We start from the raw sequence: 14,916 nt of genomic DNA, 5'->3' as shown, positions 1-14,916 counted from the left end.
AAGGTTTATAAATAATCTGAATCGACCAGTTCCAAGGTTTGCTGATAAGGCATGCACACGGTGTCACAAAATACATCAGGGATGTGTTAGTTTTCTTGCATATGCTATTGATATGAAGAAAGAAAAGGGAAAGATGGAGGATATTCCAGTCGTAAGAGAATTTCCTGAGGTATTCCCAGAAGATTTGATAAGTTTACCTCTAGATCGAACGATTGAATTCCAAATTGAATTATTTCTTGGAGCAGCACCCGTTGCACGTGCACCATACATATTAGCTCCTTCTGAGTTAACGAAGTTAATGTCACAATTGAAAGAATTGTTGGATAAAGGTTTAACCCGACCAAGTACTTCTCCATGGGGTGCACCGGTGCTATTTGTAAAGAAGAAGGATGGGTCAATGAGGATGTGCATTGATTACCGGGAACTAAATAAATTGACAATCAAAAATAAGTATCCTCGTCCAAGAATTGATGATTTGTTTGTTCAATTGGTTGGGGCTACTTATTTTTTGAAAATTGATTTACGGTCCGGTTATCATTAATTGAAGATTCGGAATGAAGATGTGTCGAAAACAACATTTCATACACGTTATGGTCATTACGAATTTCTGGTTACGCCATTTGGACTGACAAATGCGCCTGCAACTTTTATGGACATGATGAATAGGGTGTGTCGTCCCTATCTTGATAAATTTGTGATTGTCTTCATTGATGATATTCTGATATATTCTCGATCGGAAGAAGAGCATGCTCATCATTTGAGATTACTCTTGGAATTACTGAAACAAGAGAGATTATATGCTAAGATGTCAAAGTGTGAATTCTGGCTGCGAGAAGTTCAGTTTTTGGGGCATGTTATCTCAAAAGAAGGCATTAAAGTGGATCCTTTGAAGATTAAAGCCATTGAAAAATGGGAAGCCCCAAAGACTCCAACTAAAATCAGAAGTACTCTTTGATTGGCTGGGTATTATCGTAAGTTTATACAGGATTTTTCCTCATATAGCTACTCCATTAACAAAGCTGACCAAGAAGAATGTGAAATATGAGTGGAGTGAAACGTAAGCTCAAGCCTTTCAGATGTTAAAAGATAAGTTATGCAGTGCACCAATTCTATCTTTGCCAGATAGAATGGAAGATTTTGTGGTATATAGTGACGCGTCAAAGATGGGTTTGGGTTGTGTACTGATGCAATGTGGAAAGGTAATAGCTTATGCATCCAGACAGTTAAAAGATCATGAAAGGCAGTACCCTACTCATGATATGGAATTGGCAGCAGTAGTATTTGCTTTGAAGATATGGAGGCACTACCTATATGGAACGAAATGTTAAATCTTCACAGATCATAAAAGCTTGCAATATCTATTCCATCAGAAAGAACTGAATATGCGTCAGAGACGATGGTTGGAATTGGTTAGTGATTATGATAGTGAAATTTTGTATCACCCAGGAAAAGCAAACGAAGTGGCCGATGCATTAAGCCGACAAGAGAAGAGTGGAACTATCAAAGATTTAGCTCTACGGATTGAGTTGTTACCAAGTATTCAAGAAAAATTACGAAAGTTTCAACATGAGGCCATGAAGGAAGATATGATTAAACAAGAATGATTGGGTGGATTAATATCTAATCTGGTAAGAAATGACAGAGAATTCTGAAAATTCCACAACAGAATTTGGGTACCATGCTATGGTGATCTCAGGAATCGTATTATGGGTGAGGCTCATAAGTCACGTTTTACAATTCATCCGGGTACAAATAAAATGTATCGGGATTTGAAGCAACATTATTGGTGGCTAGGTACGAAGAAGGATATAGCTAAGCATATTGAGCGTTGCCTAACATGTCTTCAGGTAAAGGTTGAACACCAATGTCCTTATGGTAAGTTGCAATCTTTAGAAATTCCAGTGTAGAAGTGGGATCATATCACTATGGATTTCATAACCAAATTGCTGAGAACATCAAAAGGTTATGATGCTATATGGGTGATAGTAGATCGGTTATCCAAATCTGCACATTTTTTACCTATGAAAGAGTCATATTCGATGGAGAGATTAGCAAAACTATACATTGATGAGGTAGTGACACGTCATGGTGTTCCTCTATCAATTGTTTCTGATAGAGATAGTCGGTTCACTTCTATGTTTTGGAAAAGCTTCCAAAGAGAAATGGGTTCGCAAATTAGGCTAAGTACAACTTATCACCCTCAAACACATGGACAAAATGAACGAATTATCCAAACATTAGAAGATATGCTGAGAGCTTGTGTCATTGATTTCTGAGGATCATGGGATAGTCATCTGGCTCTGGTAGAATTTGCATACAATAATAGCTACCATTCGAGTATTCAGGCAACACCTTTCGAGGTTCTGTATGGATGCAAATGTCGAACTCCTTTGTGTTGGAATGAAATAGGTGAAAAACAGTTAGCTGGGCCTGAATTAGTTCAGCAAACTGCAAATAAAATTGGCTTGATACGGGAACGGATGAAAGTGGCACAAGATAGACAAAGAAGTTACGTAGATAAAGTTGGAAACTGATCGAATTTCAAGTGGGTGATAGAGTGATGTTAAAGGTATCACCATCGAAAAGAAGGGTACGCTTTGGAAAAAAGGGGAAGTTAAGTCCAAGGTATGTTGGACCATTCCCTATTATTGGAAGGGTTGGGGAAGTGGCTTACAAGCTAGAACTTTCTTTAGAGTTAAGTGGAATCCATGACGCATTTCATGTGTCAAATTTAAGGAAGTGTCTAATAAGTCCTCATGTGGCAGTGCCGTTACCCGAAATTAAGGTGGATGAAAGATTGTGCTTTAAATAAATTATTGGGAGAGGGGAAGGGAGTCGACTCTTTAGGCGCCGCCCCCAAGGAGTACCACTTACTATTTATAGTAAGTTGGATGAAGGAAAAAAGGGTTGGTTCACTGAGTATTATTCTCTTTATATTGTCTTTCCTTCTTCGGCAGAAAAAGTGATAAAAACTTCAACCAGGATTCTTGTTTAAGGTGAGTGTTAAATGCTTTGGAGTATCAGATTATTTATATACAATTCAATTGCTATTATAACTGGTTTACAATGAATTACATTCAATATTATACGGATTATCCTTAAACCGGACAAGAGATGTCCGGGGTATTCCTTAAACCGGACAAGAGGTGTCCGGGGTTTATTCTAAACCGCCTAAGTGACAATCGGATTTGTCCTAAAACTGCTTAAGAAGCAATCAGATTCTCCTTAAACCGCCCAAGAGGCAACCAGACTTTCCTTAAATCGGCCATGAGATGTCCAAATATGCCTAAACCGCTCAAGTGTTATTCGAGGTAACAATCTTCATTTCTTGTCCGGATTAGATATCCGGAAAATGATTGACCAGATTCCATATCTGGCTAAGTTGTCCGGATTCCATATTCGGGTAGTGTTGTTCGGATTTCAAATTCGGTGGATGATTGATTAGACTCTATTTTGAATTAAAGTTCTTATTTTGGTAATGGCGGTGTAACTGCGAGAAAGAGATGTAATGGCGGTGTAACCGCGAGAGAAGTAATGGTGGTGTAACCGCGAGAGAGATATAATGGCGGTGTAACCGTGAGAAAGAGATGTAATGACGGTGTAACCGCAAGAGAGATGTAATGGCGGTGTAACCACGAGAAAGATGTAATGGCGGTAACTGTGAGAGAGAGGTAATGGCGGTGTAACCGCGAGAGAGAGAGAGAGATGTAATGGCGGTGTAACCGTGGGAGAGATGTAATGGCGGTATAACTGCGAGAGAGATGTAATGGCGGTGTAACCGCGAGAGAGATGAAATGACGATGTAACCGCGAGAGGAAATGAATCTATATAAATATAGATAAAATGTTTATGTCTGTACAGGTTTGATTCTAAACTGCTAGTTTGGAAAGTATGTTATTGTATGATATTCATACACTCACTAGACCATTTTGGGTCTAATGCTCAGTTGTTGGATTAACCGGTTTTGCAGGTCAACACACCTCGCAGGACAAAGGCAAGGGAAAAGTATAGAAATGATGAAATTTAGTTGTTCACAAATGTATTGAAGAAAGTTTTTGTTAGTCCGTATTTTGTAAACAATACTATATTTTGTATATGAGTATGTGTATATGGATTATCTGTACGTGGAAATTGAGGGTTGTTAGATTGGGCCTGCGGAACAGAAGGTGTTCAGCGATGGTACATGCGAGCCATTTCCGTCATGGCGAAACGTCGACCGGGTCGGTAGAATCACGCAACAATTATTTTTCGTACAGAAAATATTTTATTTATCAATTCTTATTCACAACTTATTTTTCCAGGTATTCATCCCAATTAACACACCGAATGCTCATTGGGTGACCGGGGATCTCGAATTGAGGTCATGACGTTTGACCATATACGATACTTGTCTGCCGCAAATGTTCAAGGAACAAATCATTAGAATCACCCTTGTGCTGAAGAAGTTCCTCCCCCAATTCCTATTAGAAAAAGTGACGCTTCAAGATTATTTTTCAATCTTAATAACCCTGGAATAATTAGCGCGGATCTTGGACACATGGGTGGATCTAGCCAATCAATAAATCCACAGTTTCTGCCCTACAAAAAAGTAACGAATACATATATATATATATATATATATATATAAATAACCAGTTGTTATATACGAAAGTCATATATACGCAAACACTCATATGTAATGAACAAAAAGAGAATCGACGGACTGGGTTGTGATCGGTCCATGACGTTCTGATGATTGTATCAGTGTCACAGTTGCAATGCCTTACCATTTTTTATCTACTGAGTTGAGAGGCAGTGAATAATTGATGGTGGAGTGGGTTTGTAATGGAAAGCAAGGTTATTTATAGGGAAAACATAATGGGACTTGTCACATCATCATCATTTTTGAATGAAGTTATTGAATTCTAATTAGACCTAASAAGAACAGAATCACGCTCTGTAGGATTTGAACCTACGACATCAGGTTTTGGAGACCCACGTTCTACCGAACTGAACTAAGAACGCTTTCTAGTAGATACGACTAAAAAGAAAAGGATTCTTTTTGTACCCCCAATACTAAACATGCATATAGTCTCATAAAATGAAAATGATGTATGTCCGAATCGATTTCAATCGATCTCAATTGTCACATCATCATCATTTCAGTACAATACTTTTTAAAAGATCGAACCAGGAACTTTGACAACAATAAGTATTTTACCCGATACTACTAAATTTTATCATGCGGATAGAGTAATTTAATTCTTTCTATTCCTTTTGTGTTTTTTTCAATGTCCTCTTCATTCCACCTAATGTTTTTTCCAGTCTCCCCGCATACAAGATCGAACTATGCATTGTGGTTCAGGTTCTCCGCCTCTTTGATTTTCTTTCCTGTATCAGCAATCCAGCACTGTTGTTGCTTTATCTGTTGTTTCACATAAGCAATCCATCTCGTCCACTCGTTCATCTCATGTTCAATCTTCTCCTTTTTTGAACCAAGGTCCGCACGTTGTTCATGTAGTATATCCAATTTAAGTTGGTAGTCCTTGATAGCCTCTCTCAAATCATCGGGCATTTTTGTGGTAGTTGACTTCTCCACCATTCTTCTCCCAGCCTCTCCCACTCCTCATTTGTCGTTGGACGTTTAAAATTAGAACTGGACGAGCTTCCGTCCATTGTTATAAAGAAAACAGGAAAATGTAGCCAATAATATGTCTTCTAACGTCAACCCATTAAATAGGAACATTTGACACCAAAAAAGAAGCTTATATTTTTTTTTGCCAAATAATGTGAAAAAAATTTAAAATAGGAATCGCCCCTGAGGGTAGAGTCACCAAAGTCGAGACAAAAGGGGGGGGGGGGCGATAGTACATTGGTAGAGTTATGGGTCAGGGTTTCAGGATGAATCTTGTAAGCTTTATGTCAGCGACGATTTAACAACTCATAGACGATTTAACAAGTCCTGACAGGTTCGTGACTGCATTTTGTAATATATATTTTTTACTTTATGCATTTTTGTAAGCATTTTTCCCTTCTCAGAGACCAATCCAGATTATATTTTCTAAATCAAAGTTGTAGGGTGGTACCACACGATTATATTAGTATTGGAATCGTCTCATTTGGATCATCCATCTATTTTATATGAATTTTACAAAACCGCATATTAATAACGAAAAGTGTGCAAACAGCCTAAAAAACCGACCAGGTCGACCCACTTCGAGTCATAATTGGATTTTCGACCATTCATAGAAGTTGTAGTATACAATAAGATTTATAACTGCAAAATACGGGCTTATTCTGATTTACGGTTTGTGAGTTATACACTGTCAAAGTACGGGGGTTGCATTGTCGGTAAAATTCAATGTTAGAATTACCGACTAAATTTATGATCCAGCTTCCATGATTCGTTAAATTTACATGATATAAACATACTTCAACATACTAAACAGTAAAACAAGTCCATAATTGAAAAAAAATTGGATCGCCCCCGGGTGACGTGGATCGCCCCTGAGGGTAGATTCACCAAAATCGAGGCAAAAAGTGGGGGTGATAGTACATTAGTAAGGTTATAGGTCAGGGTTTTCCAAGATGAATCTTGTAAGCTTTACTAATGATTAATGTCAGGGACGATTTAACAAGTCATGCCAGGTTCATGACCGGATTTGACAACACCATGCCAGCTATTATCTCATAGGCTGCGACAGTGCATTGGTTGGTTCACGGGTCAGGGTTTCAGGACGAATCTTATAAGTTTATGTGAGGGACAATTTACCAAGTCATGCCAGGTTCATGAACGGATTTGACAACACCATGCCAGCTATTTGACCAACTTTATTAAATCGTAAGAGTCGATAGTGTATAAAAGGGATGCCTTGTGAAATCATATATCACAACTTCATATCAAATCCGATACAAGTACTTGTCCACTTATTGAAAGAAATGGTTGCAAACCCATCGTCTTCTCAAATAATGCCTACCAGGATGAAGGCTTCGATTGAAAAGGCCGAAGCAGAGATTAAGAAGATCACCGATGATTGGTGGGCTAACAGGGAGAGACAAAATAAACACGAAGAAGCGATTGATAAGAAGAAAAAAGCTATCAAGCAATTGCAAAAAGAGATTCGAGCTGAGGAAAAAATTATGAAGGACATCGCGAATGGGTACCCCGTAATGCAAGAAATGAGCAATGAAAAACAGTACTGGATTGAATCTTGCAAACAACTTTACCCAAAAGGAAACTAACATGAATGTTATGTATTAATGTTTTTGTTATCGTTGATGTTTTTCTTTTTAATGTTACGTCTAAATTTTGTTGTTTCAGTTGATTCGTCTATGTATTGATGGTTAATGTTCATGCATTTCTCAATCAAACTGCCATTTCCTATTAAAACAACAAAGCTACACTTTAAAATCAAATACATAGTCTTGTGTAATATCAGGATCAAACGGACCACAATCGCTTGGACGACTAACTGATCTTCGACGACTACTTGAACTTCTGTGCGTCGGCCTAGGAGCTGGCATCGGACTCGGGCAATTATATCGAAAATGTCCACTCTGGCCGCATCGACTGCAAGTTTTCACTATTGGTTCATCGTATCGTGACAGGATAAGATCGCGGTTACGTGGCCTGCCTGAGTTTTGTATGTCCAAGGGAGGGGGTATGATGGTCATACGTTCGTTGGGCAACACATATTCAGCTTCTGGTGGAAGGGGAATGACTTCCTCCTCGTATGTTGCATGATAAGAGTCGGAATTGAACCAAACAGAATAGAATTGACTGCAGTCTTGAATATCTAAACATCGAGCAACAGATATCACATGACCGCAAGCTATTCCAGAAAGTTGCCATTGCATGCATGTACAARTCTTAGCATGCAAATCACACGTTCCTTTCTTATACATGTCGTCAACTTCAAACAACAAATCGCTGATGGGATATACCTTCCAATTTACCCTCCTATGTATTCTTTTTTCTAATTTGGCCTCTGTCCAATGAGTCACTGCATTCATCATTTGCACTGTAAATATTTGATATCATTAGCATATGTTACATAATCAAATATATAGTGAAAGGATGGTTGAATTTACCTTCGTTATGCCGACGTATGAAATACCATTGTTGCAATGTCGCCCGATAAAATTCAACTAACATTGTTATCGGAAGATAGCGTGCAAACCGTGTTACTGAGTTGATAGACTTAGCACTATTGGAAGTCATTGCACTGTAATGTAATCCAAGGAAGTGCGATCGTGCCCATCTACCATAGCCAACTTCCTCAAGATATTGAGCGGCTCTAGGTAGACTATGTCGCATCAAATCCATAGTAGCTTCAAAGTCCGACAACCTGTAAGCTTTGCATGCCTCCCAGAATATCCATCGTTTCCCTTTCTCTTTAGTGGAGGTTAGGCGGAGGTTCTGGCTCAGATGCTGACAACAAAGTCCGTGGTGCGCGTTAGGAAATACTGTTCGTATAGCCAGGTCGATAGAGGCAGCCCTATCGGTTACGAAGGCTAAATTGGGCACATCACTGATACAATGCCTTAGCTTACGTAAAACCATGTCCATGGCGGGCCACTTTATGTCTTCCCCACTCTTATTGCAATGGGTACGATCCTATTATTTCCATCCATGCCGACCACTAAGAACATGGTGCCAACGTATGGCCCCTTCAGATGGGCACCGTCCATTATAAAAAGCATTCTCATGTGTCCTAGAAATGATCGAATCTACAGCTGAACGAGATTAAAAATATAAATTTCAGAATACAAAGTTATGACAATAATTAAAAAATATGACAAAAATTATTACCGAACAACCGAGTGCGACAAACAACATGTCAAATCATCCAAGTCCATTAACAGCGATCTTTGTCACAGTCCCCGGATTTGCTAGCTTCAGATTGTGACAATAAACTGGGAGTAGGTTAAACGATGATTCAGGGGTCCCCCTCAACAGTTGCAAGGCATACATCTTTGCTCGCCATGCTTGGTTGTAGTAGATGCTAATATTGAACCGTTGGTTCATATCTTCCATGATTTCTTTACCATGGTACACTCTCCTACAATCCTTTAAACTCCCTGCGAATATATGACCCAAAACCTATTTATTCGTATTACGGTGGTTTGGGTGCGCTTGGGACCTTGAACATGTGTGTTCATCGTGGAGCTTCCATACCTGAAACATACTGGTACCATCGATGGAGACAACCATTAAATGCCAATCACAACCCGAATCTGAGTGACACACCACCTCGTACTGGTGTTTGGATGATTTTTTACCTTCATCTGAAAGTTTTCATGAACGCACTTTAATCCCACTGCGAGCTTCAGTGCTTCCTTCTAGTCAAAGGTTTGGAGAACTTTGACATGGGATGTAGGCTGGTAGGAAATGTTTCCCTGTCTACTTTTGACAACTGGGTCTGGACAAGGTGTTGGGTCGGGCATACCCAAAAACTATTCCTTACCGGCTGGATTTCTTCAGAATCGGAGTTATCGTTGTCTTCGGGTATGTTCAAAATTTCGGCATCAACAGAAACATCTTCGGCCATATCTACCTCCCATAATGGTTTTGACTGTTTGGGAGACAGGATCGGGTACGGGTTGGGAGACTACATCGGAGGCATGTTCAAATCTTAAACAAAATAATTGTCAGGGTCAACGGTAACTTTTTGTTCAAAATATGAATTTCTAGCGGCATCATAAGGGAAGAAGGTGCTTGGATTTTCACCATAGCCACCACTAGGGAAGAAAGTGCTTTGATTTACTCAAGGAGCACAAGAGTGTGCTTGGACCATATGGGTTTGCACCGCTAAGGTCGGGGAAAAGTGTGCTTGGATTTCCACAGCTTACAACACCGGGGTAAAAAGTGTTTGGACTGCCCGGGTTTGCACTTAATAGATTTCCTCCATAATCTCCATCGTCGACCACAACTAGTGTCAACATTTCTGGTAAAGTTTGACGAATGGCGTTGTAGAAGATTACCACATCATCGTCGTCCATGAACTGATACATCGTATTCGTTTTAAAAAATAAACTGTAACGACCATGTAAACTTAACTTTTTCGTCACACGTTTGACGACCCTAGAATACTTTATTGGCGAAGACAAACGTATTGCACATGTGGGGGAGCTTATCGGAAGGTACTCTAATACACCATTTATCTCTTGGAATAAACCGCCACTTCGAAGATACACAAAAACATCATCACTTTGACATGATTTCATGTTTTGTGATGGTTGATTGTGTTTAATGGGTTAAGAGTTGTGATGGTTTATTGTGTTGAAGGATTAAGGGTTGTGAGAGTAGAATATATGAGAAGAGAAATGAAAGAGGAGGTGTGAAAAATTATAAAGTAGGAGGTTGGTATTTATAGTGAAATTTGTATTACAAAAAAAATAAAAATAAAATACATAATGGCCGGATCGGCCCCGGGGGGCGATGGGATGACGTGGCTCGCCCCCAAGGGCGATTTGGGTGGGTATTTTGGCAAGTCCTACTAAAAATGGTTATTTTGTTAGAGATGGTTGTATAAAGTGGTTAGTTTGGTGATTTTCCCTTTAAATAAACCTTAAATACATGATCTTGAACAACCCCCCTAAATATCGATCAATGATGGTTGACCATTTGATCAATGATGGTTGATCATTTACTCTGAGAGTTGGATTTCAATCAACATGATGTTGAAAACCCAGTTTAAAATTGATGATATATAGGTTTTCACCATTTGATTTAGTGCCTCGAAGTCGGTATAAATGTTATGTTTGATGAATATAAGGTAGATTAATTTGTTTAACTTACTTCAAAAGTCTTGTTTGAATGGTTAAAAACTAGTTTATAAACTAACTTACTACAATACTACTTGAAATAACGTTTCAATAAAATTTAGGAGTTTTATGCTACTTTCTTTCAATTACATCTTTGATTAATATCAATTGTTATTTATTAGTTTGTTATAAGATAAGTGTGTCATCGTCTAAAGGATATGACGATATAGATAGAGATAAACATACTAGAGCTAAATTAAAACCAATATCTCTCGTGAGTATCTACTTGTAACTTATCCCTATTTAAGGGGGTTTTATTTAATGAGAATTACATATTCATTTTCTCTATTTACTGGCATTCTATTTGTTTTTCTTTAAACACGTTATCAGCACGAAAGCTCGGAAATTAGTCGCTGTTGTCTGGCGGTTGTTTTGTTCGCTACCGCTGAAAAATGACTTGCATCATACGTTTGCAATACAATTTAGTTATTCAAATGTTTATCTTAATTTATAATTATTATAACTAAATTCAAATGCTTATCTTGATTATGAGTTTCTACTCATAATTATCAGTCTTACAATTAATATCTGGAAGGTACCCCATATATTTTGTTCTTTTACCAAAAACTCCAAAAATACTATTAAGATGTTAAAAGTCGAATTTGATTTCATATTAAAACCGATGTTTATTTTTCTAAACTATTCTAAGTTTAGATTATAGACAGATGTCTCTATATTCTTTCCAAAAGAATTCCTTTCAACATATAAGTAACGTCAATTCACCAAAAGTGCAACTATTGGCAACAATCACTCCGCTTAAGACTTAGGAGCCCTACTGCTAAGAGAACCTAATATATGTCATTTAAGAAAAAGTGTTAGACTTAACGCCTAGTGAGAACAAACAATTATTGAATAAAGCTATTGAACATTAAAATGGAAAAATGTCATTTTAATCGGGTTATTTGAACAACTTACTCACACTCACCCTTGGAGGGGCATAAAACCTCCAAAGATGATGGGGGAGACCCGATTACCATTCATTGTGACGGAACACATAAGTAAGCCACATACTAATGATATTAGAACATCACTTATAGGCATAAAGCTATAGATATCAACCAAATCCAGTCTAGTAGTGAATTATAATAATAAGCTTGTTCACTCGGAAATTACATAATAATCACAATGCATATTTTCGAGTTACAATAAAGGAATGAACTGGAAATTACATAATAATTACAATGCTTATTTTCAGTTTCTAAAGAAGAGTTTCACTTCTTCACATTTCATAAGAACCGACTTCTATGCTTATGGATTTATTGCTAACTAGACATATATATATATATATATATATATATATATATATAGAAACACTTGTATACAAAATCTCATTAAGTAGGCAAAATCCCATTTTATCACAAAATCTCGAACATAAGAACATCAGAGTTTTGAGTTCCAAATTCCTCAATACATTGAAATAAATATTCCTTAAGTATTTACAACCATTCCCCACACTTGTTTCATTAAAATATGTAAAATCCCCCAATTCCCAAATTTGACCTAAATGGACCAAAATCAACCAAATGCAAAGGAGGTTTGAAGCACCAACAACTTTAACGCTGAAAAACATTCAAAGAAGTTGAACTTAAGCACTAAAGAACTACATTTATAGATGAACTTAAATAAAAGATAGTAACAAAACCCACTCGATTACAAGAAAGTGACTAATTTCAACAAAGAAATGTTGTACCTCAAACTGCATCTCAATCTTCCTGGCAAGGAACTCACAAAAGATGACATGCTTATTCCTAACATTTTTCCACCTTTAATATATTTGTTGATCCTCTCTCTCATTGATTTGATGATAATCCCTTTTACCTTTCCCCCGTTGCTTCTCGGTCTTGGCTTGGCTGGGCCATTCCCTTGTGGTTGGTTTCTTTCTCTTTCTCTGCCTCTCTCTCTCTTTCTCTCTCTTTCTCTTTCTCTTTCTCTCTTTCCCCTCCTTTCTTTCTTTCCTTCCTCTTCTTCTTTGCTTTCTCCCTCTCCTCCTCTTCTTTCTTCTTCTCTGTCTTCCTCCTTCTTTCCCCTCGGGGTGCCTTGGATATTCTGGTGGATGTGGTTCGCCCCCACCCGAGCGCGTATTTGACTTGCTTTTAGCGTTTAGTGTTTTACCTTGATTTGGAGGGGTCTCCCCCTCCCTATAAATAAATACCATTTACCTTTTGAAGTATTATGTTTGTATTCTTTCAGTTCCAGCGATCATCACTGAGTCTGTTTAGTGATCGCTGAAACATTCAACGTAAATACTACAACGACAACAATACTTCAAGAAGACAAAACTCACACCAAAGAATCTTCAGTGAATGTCGAAGACTAAAAATGAAGATTAGTGACTAAGCGCGTTCATGATCTGAAGCGGTATTCAGTAATTACAACCTGGTCAACATATGTGTGCAGACTGCTCAAGCCTCAACGAATGCTGAAGAGACCTCCAGTGTCATTCCAGCATTCATAGATTAAATGAAGCTTGTTGTGCAAGATTGTTTTTGTCTTGTCTATCCACACACAAAGGACAAACCCATACCCTTTTTAGAGTATATTACAGCATGAAGCCGACGAGTCGACTCTAGTGCCCACCAACTCCACGAAAGGATGTCTGTTCATGAATAGACAATTGTGCTATTCACTGTAGCAAAGGACAAGCTTTCCTCTTAAAGCTTGACGCATGTTCAAACCCTTCTGATTTGCATTTAATGCAATGGGTATAAATAGATGAGTGCTCTCTCCATGCAGAGAACACACGCATATACGCACACACCTAAAAAGAACACTTACGATTATCTTCAAGCAAGTTAGAACCCCTCTTAAGAATTCTAAAGTTCTTACCCAAGAAGAACATCTTTCTGTCTTTATCTTTTAAGTAAATCTTTTCTATTTTGCTAAGTATATCTGTGTGTAAACTTAGATTGTTTTAGATAGGTTATCTTTACCTTGTCTATTTCCTCAAACAATCTGCAACAATCTGTATTGATCTTTCTCTATCAATATATATTTTTAAATACGAAAGTTTTCTGTGTTTGTAATCATCCCCCACCTTCTACAAACTGTTCGTCTAAAACTCTTGTAGACCCGGCTGGGACCAACAAGTGGTATCAAAGCGGTGTTTTCTTCTTGTCTTGTTTAGTTGTTTATCTGCATTTTATTATCTGTCTTTCTCTAGACAATTTATTGCTTTTCAAATGGCTTTGCAAAATACAAGCACAAACTTTCAAGATAATGGCTCCCTTGCCAAACCTCCCCGATTTATTAGAGACAACTTCAGTCTCTGGAAAAAGCGGATGTCTTTTTTCTTGGAAGGTGTGGATCCTGTGATCCCACATTATATAAAAAATGGACCTTATGTTCCATATGCTATATCTTCGGTTGTTCCTGAAATAGCTACGACTGTCACGATTCCTGAACGGTAGATTCCGAAGCTCCCTCATCAGTGGAGTGATGAAGAGAAGAAGAAGATAACTATAGATACTCGTGCGAGATCTATAATAGATATGTCCCTTCCTAACGAGGTCTATCACTCTGTGATGAAGCTTAGGACCTTAAAAACCATGTGGGACACTCTCTGTGTTCAATATGAAGGTATCTCTCAGGTACAAGAATTGAGGAAGATAAATTTAGTAAGACAATATGAATGCTTTCTCTGTGGAAAGACTGAAACGTTGTCTGAAGTACTTCAAAGGTTTAATTATCTTCTTATTGATTTGAAGACGGTTGACAGAGAATATTCCAACTCTGAAACTTTGACGAAGTTTTTGGATTGTTTACCAGAATCCTAGGATACATATTCTATGTGTCTCAAGTTGTCCAACGATATGTCCTACCTCTCTCTTAGCTCTTTATACATGATACTGCACAATCACGAGCAGTCTCGACAATTAAAGAGGAATCTAATCAAAGATTCCAGAGATATGAAAATCTCTCTGCTAGCATTAATCTCTTCAGATTATTCTTCTTCTTCTTCTTCTTCTAAAGAGGAATCTAATCAAAGATTCCAGAGATATGAGAATCTCTCTGTTAGCTTCTTCTTCTTCTTCTTCTTCTTCTTCTTCTTCTTCTTCTTCTTCTTCTTCTTCTTCTTCTTCTTCTTCTTCTTCTTCTTCTTCTTCTTCTTCT

At 37.9% G+C, this 14,916-nt stretch overlaps 1 protein-coding gene and 1 non-coding gene across 2 annotated transcripts; both read right to left on the bottom strand.

Moving 5' to 3' along the window:
- Window positions 1-4,930: 4,930 nt before the first annotated feature.
- Window positions 4,931-5,004, bottom strand: TRNAW-CCA. The gene has a single exon. It is a non-coding gene; the product is annotated as a tRNA-Trp (tRNA).
- A 2,373-nt stretch (window positions 5,005-7,377) lies between these two features.
- LOC112520016 lies at window positions 7,378-8,548 on the bottom strand. The gene is made up of 2 exons (XM_025128321.1): window positions 8,071-8,548; window positions 7,378-8,000 (listed from the first exon to the last, which is right to left on the bottom strand). The coding sequence occupies exons 1-2, from the start codon at window positions 8,546-8,548 to the stop codon at window positions 7,378-7,380; spliced, it is 1,101 nt and encodes a 366-aa protein (XP_024984089.1).
- Window positions 8,549-14,916: the final 6,368 nt, after the last annotated feature.

The sequence above is a fragment of the Cynara cardunculus genome (genome assembly GCF_001531365.2).
Source record: "Cynara cardunculus var. scolymus isolate 2C chromosome LG 10, CcrdV1, whole genome shotgun sequence".
Taxonomy (NCBI): Eukaryota; Viridiplantae; Streptophyta; class Magnoliopsida; order Asterales; family Asteraceae; genus Cynara; species Cynara cardunculus.
This window is presented reverse-complemented; position numbering and strand designations above follow the sequence as displayed.